General features: G+C 37.4%; 1 protein-coding gene across 1 annotated transcript in view; it reads right to left on the reverse strand.

Annotated features, from left to right (window-relative positions):
• EPOR (erythropoietin receptor) overlaps nucleotides 1-16,270 on the reverse strand; it is a 59,813-nt gene extending 43,543 nt beyond the window's left edge. Inside the window, exon 1 of the mRNA XM_053717852.1 lies at nucleotides 15,955-16,270. Coding sequence (XP_053573827.1) covers nucleotides 15,955-16,078 — 124 coding nt within the window. The 5' untranslated portion in view covers nucleotides 16,079-16,270. The remainder of the gene's footprint in view (nucleotides 1-15,954) is intronic.
• Between the last annotated feature and the right edge of the window lie 5,366 nt (nucleotides 16,271-21,636).

Consider the following 21,636-nt stretch of genomic DNA (forward strand, 5'->3'; position numbering starts at 1 on the left):
ATTTTATTTTTTTAATGTCCACAGTTAGAATTATCCATCTGTCATTAGAATCTATTTGGCTCTCTCGTATATTATATTCCAGATCTTTGTTAAATAGGAATGCGACCCCCCGTTTCCTCCTAGAACAGTCTGATGCTATTACGTGTCCTACCCAGTTACATTTGAGTTTCTGAGCTTCAGTGTTTTTCAAGTGTGTTTCCTGCAATAGGACAATATCAGGTTTAAGTTTAGCTAAGTGTCTGATTATCAACTTTCTTTTTCTTGGTGTTGTTATCCCTCCTACATTCCATGAAATAAATTTGATCTTCCTCATCTTATTGTTAGCCTTTAAATTTTTGCCCTTTTCCCTCTACCATTACCTTCTGATAGCTGCAGCGTGGGAGAGAACACAAAGCGCAATACAAGAGAGAGGAGAAAAAAAAAAAAAAAAAAAAAAAAAAGAGAAAAAAAGAAGAAACCACACACCTCCACATTATTTAAAAAACAACATAAGTCCCCTATAACTAAAATTATAATCAATTAGGATCTCTTTTTCAACCCTTTGTTTACCTTATCTGTCTAGTTTTACAAAAGTCTCTCACTTCTTCTGTGTTAACCAGAGTGACATTGCCCTCCGCTTCCTCCACTATTATCTTTGCAGGATATGTTAGTCTAGCCTTCAGGCCGGCATTGATTAACCTAGTACAATAGGGGGCTAGCTCTTTTCTTTTCATTGACGTATCACTGGAGAAATCTTGAAAGAGCAATAATTTGTTTTGATTAATTTCTAACTTTCCTATTTTCCTATATGCCCTCAGAATGCTGTTCTTATCCTGATAATTTAGATATTTTACAAGGACCGGCCTGTTGTAATTCTTCTCTCTTAGGTTGTCTCTAGGCATCCCCAACCGGTGAGCCCTTTCAACTAAAATTGGCGTGTCACTGGATATAATACCCAATGCCTTGGGTAGGGTAATGCTGGCAAAGGTTATTAAGTCTGGGAATTCGCCCTTATCTGATAAACCTATAATTTTCAAATTATTACGTCTTGATCGATCTTCTAGCTCATAGATTTTATCTTGTAGTCTACTTAGTGTCCTGCTATTGTCTGTTATGATTTTTTCCTGCTTATAGATTATATCCTCATTACTAGATACTCTGTCTTCAACTTCTGTGAGACGGCTGTTAATTTGTTTAAGTTCTGTCATTATGTTAGCTGTTTGACTTTTAAGCAATTCAAATTGAGGCAGGAAAATTTCAGACATTTGAGATACTAAGAGCTGGATATCGTCCTTTTGCATTATGTGGTCAGGAGTGCTTTCTATATGTGTATCTGAAACCCTTGTTTTCTTATCTTTTTGCCTGGGAGGCATGGCCAGGGAGTGACTTTTATTGTGCGTAATAAATTTATCCATGTACAGTGTAGTAGCTGTACTTCTGTGACTGTGCTTCCTTTGACTCTTTCTTTAGAGTAATATGACCTTAGACTTTGTGTGTCTGTGCTTACAATTTATTTATGTGTTTGACTAAATAATAAATAAAATAACAAAAGTGAAAAAACAAAAACAAGAAACAATAAGAAACCTTGATTGTGAAACAACCCTATGTGCAGTGACAATCTTTTAAATTTAAATCTCCTGGCCACCCACCCCTCTCTCTAATTGAGACCAAAATTTTTCTCGTAATAACTCCTTACATCCTATTTTAAATTAACATATCAAAAAGGACATATCAGTTTGATAATTAGGCTAGGAGATATACAACAAATTAGAATGAAAGCGACCTATTTTACTTGATTCACCTTAGGCCCTCAACTCTCTTGTATATAACTTTTTTGCTTTGTTCCCAGTACCTCCGGCTATCTTATTTTAACCAAACACATCTCCTAGACAACAAACATTATATTGTAAACCGTCTAAAACTCTCAAGACCATTACATTTTTTCTCTCAAAATTGTGGTTTTATATTTATAACTTTCCGGTGAAGACTGTTTTTCTCTCCTATCTTCCTCTTCCTCTGCCTTTCCACCCTGTATCCAATACCACACTGAGAAAGTCCCAAAAAAAATAGCAACAGACCTAAGTTATAGCTCCGGCAGTTCAGAGAGAGAAAAAAAAGGAATATAAGCCTGTTGTGTCCGAAAGGATGAAGGGGAAAAACAAAGCAGGGCAGAGTAGAAACATGTAAGTCAAAACAGGTCTTTTCTTATATATACTTGCGTATGCTTAGGTATGTCCACCAGATCTGTACATTAATTTCGAGAGTATCCGATTCCTTTTTTATGTGAAGAGAAAAAAAAACCTTACTGGCCCAGGCTTTGCTGTACCTCACCGTACTGCTGGGTTATCTTCAGGTTATCTTCAGGCAGCAATCACTATATCTCCTGTGATAGCAGGGAGGTCTAAGTGTGTAGTGATCCAGCGCCCTTTCGTTCGTGACCAAGTTAAACCTCCGCTTCACACGACATTCCCATCCGCCTAAGCGGTGCTCTGTGTTTAATAGTGCTCCAGCGATTGAGGTCTGTTCTTAGCATCACCTCACAGATCCCTTTGGCAATATCTGGCCCTCGCGATTGGTCTGCAGCTCTTTATCAGCTCTTTACCAGCAATATCTCTTGGGGCACCAAGTCCACTCTCGCGCCCTCACACCAGCCTCTGGATCATAGGTCCGACCTGGGTTAACTCCAATGCGGTACTCGACTTAGGGGGCTGACTCATGCAGCTGAGTCACGCTGCTTGCTCCGGCGTTCCGCCACCCGCACCACCGATATGATGCACTTGCCCTAGGGAGTATTGATTCACTCCAACAACGGGCTTGTGGAAGGGAAGATTTTCCTAACTCGAGCTCTTAGCGTCCAAACTCCACCATTACGACGCTAGCTCCTCCCAACGGAACCGGAACCTCCACAGACACACACCTCCCAAATTTAAACAGCTTTTACTTAATCCTTTTCATTGGAAAAAAAAAATATCTTTCATATATATGATAGAAACATTTTTAATTACTATGTTACATTAAATTTGAATACACTTGACTCTAGCACTCTAACACATTGTACTTAAAGGGACAGTCGAGTCAAAATTACATTTTCATGATTCAGACAGGGCAACTTTCCAATTTACTTTTATCATCAAATTTGCTTTGTTCTCTATTCTTTGTTGAAAGCTAAACCTAGGTATTCTCATGTGCAAATTTCTAAGCCCTTGAAGGCTGCCTCTTATCTCAGTGCATTTTAACATTTTTTCAGCACTGATTGGCTAAAATGCAAGTCTGTCAAAATAACTGAAATAGGGGGGCAGTTTGCAAAGGCTTAAATGTTCATGATTCAGATACAGCATGTAATTTTAAACAACTTTCCAATTTACTTCCATTAAAAAAAATGTGCACAGTCTTTTATATTTACAATTTTTGAGTCACCAGCTCCTACTGAGCATATGCAAGATATCACAGTCTATACGTATATGCATTTGTGGTTGGCTGATGGCTATCACATGGTACAGGGGGAGTGGAAATATACATAACTTTGAAATTTGTTAGAAAAAAATCTACTACTTATTTGAAATTCAGAGTAAATGCTATTGTATTGTCTTGTTATCTTGCATTTGTTGATTATGCAAATCTACTGTGTTTACTGCTCCTCAGTAGGTAATCAGAGAGGTGAAAAGTGTATTAAAGGAACGTAAAACCCAACATTTTTCTTTCATGATTCAGATAGATCATCCAATTTAAAAACAACTATCAAATGTACTTCTATTATCAAATTGTATTCATTTTCTTTTTATCCTTTGTTGAAAAGCAGGGGGTGTAAGCTCAGGAGTGTGCATGTGTCTGCAGCACTAGATGCCAGCAGCTTTGCAACGTTATTCATTAACAAGAGCACTAGATGGCAGCAGTATTTCTATTCATGCGCACACTACATATCTAGATATCTTTTCAACAAAGAATAACTAGAGAACAAACCAATTTTAATAATAGACGTCAATTAGAAACTTTTTTAAAATGGTATTCTCTATCTGAATCATGAAAGAAAAATTTGGGATTTCTTGTCCCTTTAATATAACAGTGTTGGTTATGTAAAACCGGGGAATGGGTAATATAGGGATTATCTATCTTTTTAAACAATAACAATTCTGGAGTAAGCTGTCCCCTTAAAGGGACAGTCTACACTAAAATTATTATTATTTAAAAAGATAGATAATGTCTTTACTAACCATTTCCCAGCTTTGCACAACCAACATTGTTATTTTAATATATTTTATAACATTTAAAATAGACTTGTGCAGCTTTAAAAAATTCGGATCGATTCGGATCGATTCGAATTTCGGTTCGGATCGATTCGAATTCGGAAGAAATCGAATGAATTCGTTTCGTATTCATTCGGATTCGTGAAAAATTCGGTTCGATTCGAATCGATTCGGAATTTCGGAATTTCGGTAAGTGTTTAGTGGATGTGCTGTGTATTACACTAGTATACTGTACAATACTAGTGTAATACACGGCCATCCGAATCCATCCGAATCTACCGAATAAATTTGAATCGATTCGGATTTATTCGGTAGATTCGGCACTACCGCAATTCGGAAATTTGAATCAATCCGAATCTCCAAATTCGACAAATTCGTCCGAATTTTGATTCGGACCGAATCGAATCGCACATGTCTAATTTAAACCTCTAAGTTTCTGCCTGTTCCTAAGCCACTATAGACAGCCTCTTACCACATGCTTTTTTATTTGCTTTTAACAACAGGAGACTGCTAGTTCATGTGAGCCATATAGATAACATTGTGTTCATGCCTGGTAAGTTATTTAAGAGTTAGCACAACGCAGTACTAAATGCAAGTCAATAGATAATAAATAAAAAGTCATGTGATTAGGGGGCTGTCAGAAGAGGCTTAGATACAAGGTAATCACAGAGGTAAAAAGTGTATAAATACAGGTAGCCCTCAGTTTACGCCGGGGTTAGGTTCCATAAGGAATGGTTGTAAATCGAAACCGTTGTAAATTGAAACCCAGTTTATAATGTAAGTCAATGGGAAGTGAGGGAGATAGGTTCCAGGCCCCTCTCAAAATTGTCATAAGTAACATATAATACATTATTTTTAAAGCTTTAAAATAAAGACTTTAAATGCTAAACAGCATTATAAACCTAATAAAATAATCACACAACATAGAATATATAATTAAACTAAGTTAAATTAACAAAAACATTTGCTAAACATCATTATAAACCTAATAAAATAATCACACAACACAGACTTAACTTGCATTTTTCTGCAAACAGTTCTTTCTATGCATTCCAATCTGGACTGATTTATAGACAGGAAGATCTTATTCCTTTGAAATCTGCTTGATAGCTCAGGTCTGGTTAAACTGATTAATTTCAGCTTGCTTGGCTTTGCTGCAACACAAGCGGACAGCTCCATCTACTGGCTATTTTAATAAATGCACTACTTCTCAATGCTTTTCAATAGCAGTCACATGACTGGAAAAAAAGGTTGTTATTCTGAAACGGTGTAAATTGAACCGATGTAAAATGAGGGCCACCTGTATAACAGTGTTGGTTATGCAAAACTGGTCAATAGGTATAAAGGGATTATCTATCTTTTAAAACAATAAAAATTCTATTGTAGACTGTCCCTTTAGGGCAACTATATAATTGTTACCTCATTGCACCATGCATACCCTCTTCCAAAGGGATAAAAAAGCTTTTTGGGGTAATATTTTTGTGGAACCACTAATCTCTCTGAAGAGAATACCAGGAATTGCAATATGGAAAACAGTAAAATAGAGAATTTCTTTTGTTTTGTAGCAACAGTTTTTGAAAGTTTTTGCTGGGGCAACTGAAACTGTGTATATAGGTATTATATACATTTCCTAGGCAAATAATTAAATCCAAAAGAAAGATGTTTTTTAATCAATACATTGCATATTGCCTAACAGCTGATAAGTATTAAATAATGAAGAGAAATAAGGGATTCCCTTTAACATATACACCAGATTAGTCAAATCTAAAACTTGGCTTCACACATATCTGACATTACTCATATGTATCTCTCCACTGGCAACACACAGCCTGCTGCCTACATTTGTTCTGCTATGTATTGATCCAATGTTTAATTTTTGCACCATGGTAAACCTGAGGGAAACCTAGGTTTCAACATGGCAGCAGCTATTACTTTATAGAATCTAAAGTGCTTTCTACAAACTAAACCTTTACACTTTACAATTTAATATTGAACAATTAGCATATTTATACAAAAATACATCTGCATTCATCATTATACTAGCATTGCTTTTCTGTTTAATATCCTTTAATGAAATATTTATTAATAGTAAATGAACAGTAATACTTCAGAACACTTTTGTAAAATAAAGAAAAATAATGGATGCCATTATTTATTTTTTTCTTTTGATAATTAAAGGGATATGAAACCCAATCATCTTTTATGGTTTAGATAGAGCATACCAATTTAAACAACTTTCCAATTTACTTCTATCATCTAAATTGCTCTGTATCCATTGTTTAAAAAACATACCTAGGTAGGCTCAGGAGCTGGGAGTTAGCTGAGGATTGGTGGCTACACATATATACCTCTGATCATTTGTTTACACAATATGTAAAGATTATACCCAGTAGTGGGTTTGTGCTCTTTCAACAAAGGATACCAAGAGAATAAAGCAGAATTAATATTAGTAAATTGGAAAGTTGTTTATAACTCTATGCTCTATATGAGTCATGAATTTTGTGTTTCATGTCCCAATAAATATATTTTTACTGCATTTCTAGAGAAAATCTATTTTTAAGAAATGAGTCTGTGACATTTATGTCAGCTATATAAAGAGATTTGATAACATTCTGGAAGGAAAGATTATTCTGAAAAAGAATGCCTTAACAGCAAGTCATAATTTGATATAGGAGGGCAGGGCCTTGTGTGTCATATCTGCCTTCAAACCTCATCTTTCCTTAAACCCATTTCTCTAAGCAGAGGCGTAACTAGAAACCACACAGCCCAGGTGCAAGAATCCCCCGCCCCCCAAAAAAGTGAATTTGATACATATCTAATTTTTTTTATTTTTTTTACATTTATCACAGAAAAAAAATGTGAATCAGATTACATCTGCCCACAGTCTGTGAGATGGTCTGACCCCCTATTACTGTATATAGTGACACTGTTTAACCCACCAGTACTGTATATAGTGAGTTAGTGACACAGTCTGTAATCTGCCGGTGAGATGGCTGGCCTTACCCTACCCGCCCCAGTACTTTATAAAGTGACCACAGTAGTTAGTGACATGGCCCAGCCCCCCCCCCGTACTGTATATAGTGGTACTCTATAGTGACACTGTTTACCCCCCACCCCCCAATGCTGTAGTAACAAGGTCTGTAATTTGCTGGTTCCACAAACATACACACACACACACACACACATACATGCATAAATACACACACAGTCACATACACACACACATAAACACCAATAGGTAAAACAGAAACACTAACCCCTGTAGTCAGAGACACTAGTGAAGCATCATGTCACACTCACATGATATCAGTGCAGGCAGTGGCAGGGCAACGTTTTTTATTACCCCCTGTAGTTTCGCCCCTGTCTCTAGAAATTCATACAACTTTCTACTGACTGACAGTTTTCTCTATTAAATGGACATTAAATGATTAAAGTCATTTTTTTTTGTTGCATATATTTATGTTTGGCTTTTTTTAACTGGTATTCCTATGCTGGATTATCTCTATGCGTGGGTGTAACTCACTGTACAACAAAACAGCTGTGCAAATTGTCTATCAGCCAATGAGCAACCTGTCACTGCGCATCCTGTTACTGTCAGATTCGGTTCAAAATTCTTTAACTTAACCTTTTCAAATGGAAATATATATATTTTTATCTCCAAATATAATTATTTTATATGTGTATGATAATTGGCCTTATTATTTCATTATCTGGCACATTATAGAAAAACAAAACTACAAATAAATTGTAAGTCAAGTAGTTTATTGTATGGGTTTTTAGGTGTTAGAAATATCAGAAGTCAGCCATCCCTCCAGTCAAAAGACTATGGGCCAGATTACAAGTGAAAGTGATATTTGCGCTCCACTGAGTAATACCAGCTAATGTTATTTGGTATTACAAGTTGACAGCAATGCAAACGAGAGCTAATTAAAAAAAATATAGAACATATTCTGCTATGTAAAGAACATTGGAGTGTGAAAAATGTAATATTTCCATTTCAGGTTTGTGCACTTGGGAATATGCAATCGGGTTTGCGCAAGAGTTGAGTGTTAGTTTTTTTTTTTTCTTCTGTTTTTTTTGCTCTATTGACTTCTATGGGGAAATAGGTTATTGCGCTTGCGCGATATTGTAAGTTCAGCTTTTTGCGCTGGTCAGGTTAGCGTGTGAACGAAAACAGTTTACTTGCAACTCATAATATGAGTGCCACCCAACACAAGCAAAACGCTTACTTCTAGTGCAGTTAACGCTCCACTTGTAATCTGAAACTTAGTGTATCTATTGCTTCCTGTAGTATGGCATGATGGGATAAACATTAATATGTGACTTTAGATATTTAGATTGCCTTATGCACCGCTGGATCTGCTGTGATTCTAGATCATAAAACTCAGGGTGCAAAATATTGATCGCAAAACTACGTTTTAAGGGTGCAGTGGTACAGTATTTATTCACTATGTCATTTCATTTGAAATCATTATTAAAGAAAGCTAATGTTGGAGCTTACCTTTAGTTTACTTTCAATTTTTCTTTGAAGATTTCATTTGGGATAGGAAAGCTGTAATATTTGGGGGTGTTTTCTTAAAAACAAAACTACATATTGGGGATCATTAGCAAAATTGCTTACAAATACCAATTGCATGACTGTATCAGGGTTAGTTACAACAGGTAGAAAGCCCTTTATCCAAACTGCTTTTGGAATATTTACATAATTAAAATGGGACAATTTGGAGAGGGGATGGGACCAAGTCTAAACAACAATATTTTATGTCATTTAGGCAATATTTACATGCTATAATGCAGCTTATACATGAAACCTATAGGTAGTTTTATATCATTTGTATTACTTTTGTATACCTAGTACCGTCAGAAAGATAGTACAGTACTGTAGTAGAATCAAAGTAGTGGAAACAGCACACCAGATTTTCTTTCAATGGGGCACGGAGCAACAGACTTGCCAAGTCTCACCAAAGTCCATAAATTTCAAAGAACTCCAGCCACCAATTTCTTTAATAGACCTTTATTCTTTTGTCTTGGGTCCCATTGATAATACAACGTTTCAAGCCAGCATTAGGCTCTTAGTCATGTACATGACTAAGAGCCTAATGCTGGCTTGAAACGTTGTATTATCAATGGGACCCAAGACAAAAGAATAAAGGTCTTTTAAAGTACAGTACTGTAATCAGAAAGGTAATAGTTGCTGTTTTAAAGGGACATGAAACACAATTTCTTTCATGATTTAGAAAGAGCATGTCATTTTAAACAACTTTCCAATTTACTTCTATTATCTAATTTGCTTCATTCTCTTGATACCCTTTGTTGAAAATCATATCTAAATAGGCTTAGTAGCTGCTGATTGATGGCTGCACATACTGTAGATGCCTTGTGTGATTTGCTCACCCATGTGGGTTGCTATTTCTTCAACAAAGGATATCTAAAGAATGAAGCAAATTAGAAAATAGAATTAAATTGGAATGTTATTTTAAATTGTATTCTCTATCTGAATCATGTAAGAAAATGTTGAGTTTTGTGTCCCTTTAAATAAATATAAACTAATTTTTGTATTCTAGAACACAAAACAAAAAACACTGGCAGAAAAGATTGTGACTTACAGACGGGGAACATAGTCATTTTTGAGAATTTTATTTTTAAAAATATATTAATTAAAAAGTTTGGATTTTTGTTTTCTGGATTTTGGGATTTGTACCTGTATAAACATTTCCTTAACCTTTTAATGCCGTTATGCCGTTCTATTCCGTCATAATTACACTGGGCTTTAAAGCCGTTATGACGGAATAGAACGTCATAGCTAACGGCTGTCCTGAAGCCTTCTGTGCTTCTAGGATTTGATCGCTGTCTGGAGGGCGTTCCTAGGGTTGTAGGGACGCCCCCCAGATGCGATCCAATAATTGAAATCTCGCGATCGTATGCACGATCGTGTAGTTTCAATTTGTCTACATCGGAACAGTTGTTCCGATGTAGGCACTTTAACCCTGTCACGAAAGGGTTAAATAGCTATATGAACAGGTTATCTTTTTCTTTATAAACAAACAGAAACATTTACTTTACTTGTGTTAGTCTTTTTCTGCTTGCTATAGTTGTTAAAAATGGCTGCAGAAAAAGATGACCCCTTATATCTGTTCACAAAGGTTTAAAACCATGAAGAAAAATATATTAACTAAAAATCCAAGTTTGAGTCAATCACAGGTGAAGGTTTCATATGCAAAACAATATCATGTGACAGACATCAGCCAATCACAGACAAGTATACGTTTACCTTGTGAGCTTCTGCAGATGCTCAGTAGGATCTTGTTTACCGGAATGTGTAAATATAAAAAGACAGTGTAAAATTTTATAATTTAAGTAAATTGTAAAGTGTCTTAAAACTGCTGCTCTATCTGATTCATAAGTTTATTTTGACTTGAGTGTCCCTTTAAGAAGATAAACTAATAAAAAACCTGCAAAAAAGTATTTTGCACCAGCCAATTGTAATAATGCTTTTTGCCTTAGTTTTAACATTTGTAGTGTAAAGTCGTGCATACATTTTCCTTGGCTTGTGATATTTTGTGGGAATTCATGTTTACTGAAAGCATCTATGGATATCAGATCCAGACGTGGTTAGTTCTCCTTAGCACTGATCATCAAGCACACTGGCTTATATTCAATAATTGAAAGGTCCCTTGAATGAGAAATAATCTCAAAACCTTCCTGTGATTCTTTGGAAACAACTTTAAAACGTGACAGTATCTGACTTTATAAGATTGTTCTCACGGGAAAGAGCTCTTTAATCTTAGTCAAAGACAATCAATTTACCATATATTAGCTCAGAAAATTGTGTGTACCTAAAAAATATTACAGAAACGCATCTTAGATTGTGAATATAACAAAATAATAACATTTGGGTTTACTTGTAATCTCTAAAGGTAATTATTTTTGTATACATTTTCTTATTTAAACCCAGCTACTGAGTGCCTTATTGCCCTGTAGCATCTTATTGCAGTAACCCAGCTCCTGAGTGCCTTATTGTCCTGTAACATCTTATTGCAGTAACCCAGCTCCTGAATGCTTTATTGCCCTGTAACATCTTATTGCAGTAACCCAGCTCCTGAGTGCCTTATTGCCCTGTAACATCTTATTGCAGTAACCCAGCTCCTGAGTGCCTTATTGCCCTGTAACATCTTATTGCAGTAACCCAGCTCCTGAGTGCCTTATTGTCCTGTAACATCTTATTGCAGTAACCCAGATCCTGAGTGCCTTATTACCCTGTAACATCTTAATGCAGTAACCCAGCTCCTGAGTGCCTTATTGTCCCTGTAACATCTTATTGCAGTAACCCAGATCCTGAATGCTTTATTGCCCTGTAACATCTTATTGCAGTAACCCAGCTCCTGAGTGCCTTATTGCCCTGTAACATCTTATTGCAGTAACCCAGCTCCTGAGTGCCTTATTGTCCTGTAACATCTTATTGCAGTAACCCAGCTCCTGAGTGCCTTATTGCCCTATAACATCTTATTGCAGTAACCCAGCTCCTGAGTGCCTTATTGCCTCTGTAACATCTTATTGCAGTAACCCAGCTCCTGAGTGCCTTATTGCCCCTGTATCATCTATTGCAGTACCCAGCTTCTGAGTGCCCTATTGCCCCTGTAACATCTTATTGCAGTAACTCAGCTCCTGAGTGCCGTATTGCCCTGTAACATCTTATTGCAGTACCCAGCTTCTGAGTGCCTTATTGTCCCTGTAACATCTTATTGCAGTAACCCAGCTCCTGAGTGCCTTATTGCCTGTAACATCTTATTGCAGTAACCCAGCTCCTGAGTGCCTTATTGCCTGTAACATCTTATTGCAGTACCCAGCTTCTGAGTGCCCTATTGCCCCCTGTAACATCTTATTGCAGTAACCCAGCTCCTGAGTGCCTTATTGCCCCTGTAACATCTTATTGCAGTAACCCAGCTCCTGAGTGCCTTATTGTCCTGTAACATCTTATTGCAGTAACCCAGCTCCTGAGTGCCTTATTGTCCATGTAACATCTTATTGCAGTAACCCAGCTCCTGAGTGCCTTATTGCCCCTATAACATCTTATTGCAGTAACCCAGCTCCTGAGTGCTTTATTGTCCTGTAACATCTTATTGCTGTAACCCAGCTCCTGAGTGCCTTATTGTCCCTGTAACATCTTTTTATTGCAGTAATTGAGCTCCTTAGTGCCTTATTGTCTTGTAACATCTTATTGCAGTAACCCAGCTTATAAATTGTTATATCTAACACCTAGTGCTTAAATATAATGCTAAAAACAAGTGTACTCACATCACATGTACATAATGTCCATAAACAGCACATACGCATGTTACATCTGCACCTCCTCCCTTTCATGCGTCTGGAATTGTAGATAAGAGGTTGAATGACACAAACACGCCAGCACGCCAGGGTGATGTTACTTTCCAGGACAAGGCTATATAAACTGCATCATGACATTGTTCACATTGTTACAAATGTGCCTAAACAGTTTTCTTGGATTCATTTTACCTTGTAAATTCAAAGAAAATATTCAATATTGTTCTCATGAATTTGTATATATTTTCTGAGAATCCTGTGTAAAGTACACTTATTGTAAACTATTTCATAACTACCCTTGCTAACCATCTACTTCCTGCTTGTAAGATAAAAATAAATTACTCTAATAATTTAGCACACTATGGGCTAGATTACAAGTGGAGCACTAATTTATCGCGATAAATAATCAGCCATTACAAGTGGTTTGCAGTATTTATATATGTGTGTGTATGTATATATATATATATATATATATATATATATATATATACAGTATATATATGTGTGTTTATATAACATATATGCATGATTTGTTTATCAGATCTGATTAAATATAAACAAGTTGTTTTTCAGTCATGCTTACAAAAGTTTGTACACAACTGAAACAGCAGGATTAATACTCATTGGTTGTTAAAGGGGCATTATACACTAGACATTTCTTTGCATACATGTTTTCTAGATGATCCATTTATATAGCCCATCTGGGAGTTTTTTGTAACATTGTTTAGTTTTGCTTATTTTTGTAATAACATTGCGCTGGTTTTCAGACTCCTAACCAAGCCCCAAAGTGTCAGATGTATACATGTGTTTACAGACCACTGCTGGCTCCTGTTTGTCTAATCTGGCTTTTCATATGCAGGGAAGTGGGGGGGGGGGGAGTATCTGCACCAAGCCCCTTTCACTGGGTATTCCAGCTAATCTCATCAAAAGTGCTAAACTTGGAGCTTTTAAGTAAGTTTTTAAAACGTTTTATACTGTATGTTTAGATCAGTATATGTATATATTCTTCTATCTAGTAGTGTCTATTACATGTAGTTATATGAAAATTGGTGTATACTGTCCCTTTAAGACAACTCACGCAGGTCTAAAGGTCACAGACTTTTACATTTTTGCAAGAGAAAGGTGGTTTATTAAGTACAAAAATATCAATTTATTAAAGGGACACTGAACCCATTTTTTTTTCTTTCATGATTCAGATAGAGCATGAAATTTTAAGCAACTTTTTAATTTACTCCTATTATCAATTTTTCTTTGTTCTCTTGCTATCTTTATTTTTAAAGCAGGAATGTAAATCTTAGCAGCCAGCTCATTTTAGGTTCAGAACCATGGATAGCATTTGCTTATTGGAAACTTACATTTACCCACCAATAAGCAAGCATAACCCAGGTTCTCAACCATAAATGGGCCGGCTCTTATGCCTCACATTCTTGCTTTTTAAATAAAGATATCAAGAGAATGAAGAAAATGATAATATATAGGAATAATTTAGAAAGTTGCTTAAAATTGCATGCTCTATTTGAATCATGAAATAACATTTTTGGGTTTAGTGTCCCTTTAAACAAATAACAACTGTAATATATTATGAAATTCCCTCATATAGATATGACAAATTAAAAAAAAAAAAAGATGTCTCTTTAAATATTTTAAGTAGTTTAGTAATTTCTAATTCAGACCTATTCAAAAATCAAAAGTAAATGTTTAACCATATGAAATTCTCACAAAATGGCAGAAATAACACATGAATATTGTTTCCTACATGACCGTTCCCTAGATGCATTGATCGTTACAGGGGACAAAATGGACTTGCAATTTTCATACCTACAAGTGTATTATCTTGAATTGCTGTACAAAAAAAACCAGACAGTAGTGTCTAGGTCTTACAGACCCACACCTAGGGCCCGATTCTCAAAAACTTGCTGGCATGGAGAGAAACCGACAACTTATTTTACTGTGCATTATATTGTAAAGTAAGTATCTCTCCCTCACATAAAGCTTATAAGTGAACTCCCCTTAATGCAATACACCGTTTCCATAGTAGAAATTGCCTTTAAAACAACCCCTGAGGAACCTTATAATACTGATGAGGCATCTTATAGAACCTCACCAGACCAGAAAGCTTTTGAGAATCGGACCCCTAATCACAATACAAAAGTTCCTCAGCTGCTTACTGGCAAACGCTGCTGTAAGCAACAGGGGAAAAACCAAGGCAAGGCAGAGGTACACAGACAAAATATATATCTACATGTGTTGTATGGCTCTAATTCTTCTTCCCATCACCCCACAACAACAATGCCATATAACTGTAGCATACAAGAGAACAATTTAGCATGCTTTTTTGTACATAAAATATTGTTTTCCCTAAGGAATCTGAATAAACGAGAAATAGCTGACTTCCGTGCTGTTTAACTGCAAGGATACAAGCAGCTGTATGGATTTCACACAAATATATACAAGCATGGTATTTTTAAGTGTACCTCTGGGTTTTCTATTAGAGTGCAAAACCATCCATAAACATAAATTAGGGGTCGCATTCTTTTTATTTCTTTTTGACTAGATATGACAGTGTGTGTGCGCATGTGTGTAGCAAAATTCATGTGCATTTATGGATCACATTGTTTTGAATCTAGCTGTTATCTTTTATCACTCTGCAAGAGTAAGGCAATAATCCATTGTTCTATTTATTTAAACCCATAACAACAGTGCCGCTATACTATAATGACTGTGTTGCAGTAGTGTCCAACTTTTTCCCAAAGGCTGCACTAATATTGCTTTTCAAAAATGAAATACTTGTCCATAAACCAAGTATAGATGGTTGATTCGTTTTTAGCAAGGTAAGTGCTACAACCATCATATGTAGACGCAGAGGAAGAGAGAGCAGAAAAAAACAATGTGTAGAGAGGAATAGCAAATTGTGCATTAGAAGGGACGGCACTTGAGCAGTGATTTTTAACCTTTTTTTTGTCGTGGCACACTTTTTTACATTAAAAAATCCTGTGGCACACCACCATCCCAAAATTTAAAAAAAATCACACATTGTAGCCTAATACAGCATATATATATACACATACACACAAACACACACATACTGTATGTATTGTTCTGTTATGCCATGCCTCCTACAAACTACCCCTGCACTGGGAGTAAAAAACAAGCAAAGTTTAAAAAATATGTCACACTGTTGTCAGTCTGCCGCGGCACACCTGAGGATCTCTCACGGCACACTAGTGTGCCACGGCACACTGGTTGAAAAACACTGGAATAAAGAAAACACTATAGGTTGCATATTGACTCTTGGGAAGCCCGCTGTATGGAAACCATTGAGGACTTTAAAGTTAGATGAGATTAAAAAAAAAAAGCAACAAGTTTAATAAAGGCTTCAGAGATGATACGTTGCTCTCTGTACACTTACCATTGCGAAGGAGCTCAGAAGTAACATTTATTTCTTCCCTTTCACCGCAGGATAGACCATACCACAGCACCAGTAGGAGGAAGATGCCCCCCCATCTTAGCGTCCCGGATAACCACACTCCCATAATGTAGTGGGTCCCTCTGTTTCTGTATGTTTCTTATTTTAGCATTTGCTTTTTCTGCAGATATCACCGTTGACTCTTCCTGCAGCTCGCCATGAGTCTGTTTTTACTATTTCATACTCTCACATGAACTGATTCTTATCTTTTCTGCTTCCCTCTCTTACTCATTTCTCTTGTATTACCCGCCCAGCTTCTGTCCTGTATGTTTTCACTGAAACATCTTTTCCAAGCCTGCCCTGAAAGATAGTTTGTACTACACGTAAAGATGTGTACAGTGACCGTTGTAGGTGGGGTCTAGCACAGGAATAGCAGAGGATGGTGATAAGTGATAGAACTGACTGTGTGTGTGACCAGAACAGATATAATAGAGTACAAAGGAGGTAGATGTATGGAAAGTGACAGGATGCACTGTGTGCGCAGGTACAGTAAGGTACAGGTGTACCTCCTTTTATTGCGCACCGCTTTATTGCATTTTGCAGGTATAGTGTTTTTTTATTACAAATTGAAGGTTTGTGGCAACCCTGTGTCAAGCAAATCTATCAACACCTTTTTTCCATTTACACACACATAAATACATATGTATTGTATACACACACATAAATACATATGTATACACACACATGTATACACACAAATTCATATACATATGTGTATATTTACACACATAAATACATATGTATACACACATAAATACATATGTATACACACACATAAATACATATGTATACACACACACACACACATAAATACATATGTATACACACACATATACAGTGGGGGAAAAAAGTATTTAGTCAGCCACCAATTGTGCAAGTTCTCCCACTTAAGAAGATGAGAGAGGCCTGTAATTTTCATCATAGGTATACCTCAACTATGAGAGACAAAATGTGGAAACAAATCCAGACAATCACATTGTCTGATTTGGAAAGAATTTATTTGCAAATTATGGTGGAAAATAAGTATTTGGTCACCTACAAACAAGCAAGATTTCTGGCTCTCACATACCTGTATCTTCTTCTTTAAGAGGCTCCTCTGTCCTCCACTCATTACCTGTATTAATGGCACCTGTTTGAACTTGTTATCAGTATAAAAGACACCTGTCCACAACCTCAAACAGTCACACTCCAAACTCCACTATGGTGAAGAACAAAGAGCTGTCGAAGAACACCAGAAACAAAATTGTAGACCTGCACCAGGCTGGGAAGACTGAATCTGCAATAGGCAAGCAGCTTGGTGTGAAGAAATCAACTGTGGGAGCAATAATTAGAAAATGGAAGACATGCAAGACTACTGATAATCTCCCTCGATCTGGGGCTCCACGCAAGATCTCACCCCGTGGGGTCAAAATGATCACAAGAACGGTGAGCAAACATCCCAGAACCACACAGGGGGACCTAGTGAATGACCTGCAGAGAGCTGGACCAACGTAACAGAGGCTACCATCAGTAACACACTATGCTGCCAGGGACTCAGATCCTGCAGTGCCAGACGTGTCCCCCTGCTTAAGCCAGTACATGTCCGGGCCCATCTGAAGTATGCTAGAGAGCATTTGGATGATCCAGAAGCGGATTGGGAGAATGTCATATGGTCAGATGAAACCAAATTAGAACTGTTTGGTAGAAACACAACTTGTCTTGTTTGGAGGAGAGAGAACACCATACCTACTGTGAAGCATGGGGGTGGCAACATCATGCTTTGGGGCTGTTTCTCGGCAAAGGGAACAGGACAACTGATCCGTATACATGAAAGAATGAATGGGGCCATGTATCGTGAGATTTTGAGTGCAAACCTCCTTCCATCAGCAAGGGCATTGAAGATGAAATGTGGCTGGGTCTTTCAGCATGACAATGATCCCAAACACACCGCCTGGGCAACCAAGGAGTGGCTTCGTAAGAAGCATTTCAAGGTCCTGGAGTGGCCTAGCCAGTCTCTAGATCTCAACCCCATAGAAAACCTTTGGAGGGAGTTGAAAGTCCGTGTTGCCCAGTTACAGCCCAAAAAACATCACTGCTCTAGAGGAGATCTGCATGCAGGAATGGGCCAACATACCAGCAACAGTGTGTGACAACCTTGTGAAGACTTACAGAAAACGTTTGACCTCTGTCATTGCCAACAAAGGATATATAACAAAGTATTGAGATGAACTTTTGATATTGACCAAATACTTATTTTCCACCATAATCTGCAAATAAATTATTTCCAAATCAGACAATGTGATTGTCTTGTTTTGTTTCCACATTTTGTCTCTCATAGTTGAGGTATACCTATGATGAAAATTACAGGCCTCTCTCATCTTCTTAAGTGAGAGAACTTGCACAATTGGTGGCTGACTAAATACTTTTTTTCCCCACTGTAAATACACTAGTCCTAAAGCCCGTTCAAATTGGCCATTTTTTGCAGTACATCGGTCCCACCCCTTGCTCTCTTTTTCTCCCCCTCTCTTTTATGCTCTCTCCCCCTCTCTTTTGTGCTTTCTCCCCCTTTCTTTTGCGCTCTCTCTCACTCCACCTCTCTTTTGCTCTCTCTCCCCCCCCCTCTCTTTTGCTCTCTCTGCCCCCCTCTATTTTGCGCTCTCTCCCCCCCTCTATTTTGCGCTCTCTCCCCCCCTCTATTTTGCGCACTCTCCCCCTCTATTTTGCACACTCTCCCCCTCTATTTTGCGCTCTCTCCCCCTCTATTTTGCGCTCTCTCCCCCCTCTCTTTTATCTCTTTCTCTCCCCCTCTCTTTTGCGTTCTCTCTCTCTTCTGTGCGCTCTCTCTCCCCCCTCTTTTGTGCTCTCTCCCCCTCTCTTTTGTGCTCTCTCTCCCCCTCTCTTTTGCGCTCTCTCTCTCCTCCTCTTTTGTGTGCTCTCTCTCCCCCTCTCTTTTGCGCTCTCTCCCCTCTCTTTTACGTTCTTCCTCTCTCTTCCTCTTTTACGCTCTCTCTCTCCCCCCTCTTTTGCGCTCTATCTCCCCCCTCTTTTGAGCTTTCTCCCCCTCTCTTTTGCGCTCTCTCTCTCCCCTCCCTCTCTTTTGCTCTCTCTCCCCCCTCTCTTTTGCACTCTCTCTCTCCCCCTCTCTTTTTGCTCTGTCTCTCTCTCTCCTTTTTTTGCTCTCTCTCCCCCTCTCCTTTTCTCTGTCTCTCTCTCCTTTTTTTGCTCTCTCTCTCCATCCCTCTCTTTTGCTCTTTCTCTCCATCCCTCTCTTTTGCTCTCTCTCTCCCCCCTCTATTTTGCTCTCTCTCTCTCCCCTCTCCCCCCCCTCTCTTTTGCCCTCTCTCTCCCCCTTCTCTTTTGCTCTCTCTCTCCCCCTCTCTTTTCCTCTGTCTCTCTCCCCTCTCTTTTTCTCTCTCCCCCCTTTTCCCCCTCACTTTCACCTCTCTTCTGCTCTTCACCCTCTCTTCTGCTCTTTCCTATCTATTTTTGTCTCTCACCCTCTCTTTCTATTTCTCTCTCCTCTCTGTCGTGCCGAACGCACCGACCACGCCCCCGACATGCCCATTCACGCCCCGGCCACGCCCACTTTCGCCGCAAACAACATGGATTGTCAGGTTAGGCCAGGTGTGTTTGTTCTTGTGCTGTCTCTACTGCGCATGACAGCTTCGGACAAACACACTTGGCCTTTTATATAATAGGATATGTATACACACACATAAATACATATGTATGTACACACATATAAATACATATGTAAACACACACACAAACATATATGAATACACACACACACACAAATACATTTGTTTACACACACACATATATATATATATATATACATACACACACACACACATAAATATATATGTAAACACACACATAAACATATATGTATACACACACACACACACATACATTTGTATACACAAACACATATATATATATATATATATATATATATATATACACACACACATAACTACATATGTATACACAGACATATAAATACATATGTATACACACATATAAATACATATGTAAACACACACATATATACACACGAACACACACACATAAATGCATATTTATACACGCACACATAAATACATATGTGTACACACACACACATATATATATATACACACACACATATAAATACATATGTATACACAAACATAAATACATATGTATATATACACAGAGACATAAATACATACTGTATGTATACAAACACACACGTATATATATATATATATATATATATATATGCACACACACAACACACAAAAAAACTGGCGCTCGACAGCAGATACGCAGTCATGTTTAAAAGCAAAACTGGGGGAAGTCAGTTACATTTGGCACCATCAAGATCAAGCCCAGATGATCAAGCCCAGGACCACGTCAAGGTCTCCTTTGACACACCACCAGCAAAAAGATTACAACTCTCTGAAGTCTCAGGTGATGGTTAGCATTTTTTTGTAATAAAGTATTTTTTCATGAAGGTATGTACATGTACTAGTGGACCTTCAGATATCATTTTGGTTTTATGAACAGATTTTTATAGGGTTGCACCTCCATACATGCTAAGTCCAAACAGAGTTCAATAATATAAACGCAAGCACTTTGAAACACACCAAACCTGTTCACAAAATCACAATTATATTTGAAGGTCAACTAGGCAAATACAATATTGCAAGGCAGTGGGTCCACACTTTAAAGTTTCATTTATGTTTAAATTCAGTATAAGAAAGTGTTACATGTCCTTTCTATAAAAACCTGTAGTCGACATCTTGTTTTCAGATCACGACAAAATGGAAAACGGGGCTTTAACAAACGATAGAAACATAGATATTGATGGCAGATAAGAGGCATAAAAACCTTATTATTTCTGCTGCAAATACCTCTGCAAACACAACCAAGCATTCTACTGGCCTTACTCGCTGCAGTACTACATTGTTTACTAAATTTTAAATCGTCTGAAATAATAATTCCCAAGTCCTCATTTGTAACAGTCAGTAAAGTGTCATTGAGTCTGTAATTAAAGTTTGGATTTTTCTTCCCTAAATGCATAATTTTACACTTTACTGTGTTAAACTTTAGATCCCAGTCATTTGTTAAATCCTCCAATTGTTGTATATCACTTCTAAATTTTTCTACCCCTGGAACATCTACTCTATTACAAATTTTTGTATCATCTAAAAAGTGACATACTTTCCCCTGTAGCCCTTTGCTGATATCTCTGATAAATATGTTAAACAAAACAGGCCCAGAACTGACCCCTGAGGAACACAAATAGTAACAGCCCCCTCTGCTGAATGTACTCCATTTTCTGTCCTTAAGCCAGCATTCTACCCAGTTCACAATTTTTGAGTCTAGACCAAGGAGATACAGTTTGTAAATTAGTTTGTTGTGTGTGATGGTGAAAAATGCTTTGCTGAAATCTAGATTTGCTACATCAAATGCTCCACCCTTGTCTAATACTTTTGTTACATAATCAAATAAGTAAATTAGATGAGTCTGACATGATGGAAGTCATAATTTTTTCTTTTAAGAGACTTTCCATTAATTTCCCTACTACTGAAGTTAAACTAACTGACCTGTAGTTACCAGACTCTTCCCTACTGCCCTTTTTATGAAGAGGTACTA

Source organism: Bombina bombina, chromosome 6 (assembly GCF_027579735.1).
Source record: "Bombina bombina isolate aBomBom1 chromosome 6, aBomBom1.pri, whole genome shotgun sequence".
NCBI classification, from domain to species: Eukaryota; Metazoa; Chordata; class Amphibia; order Anura; family Bombinatoridae; genus Bombina; species Bombina bombina.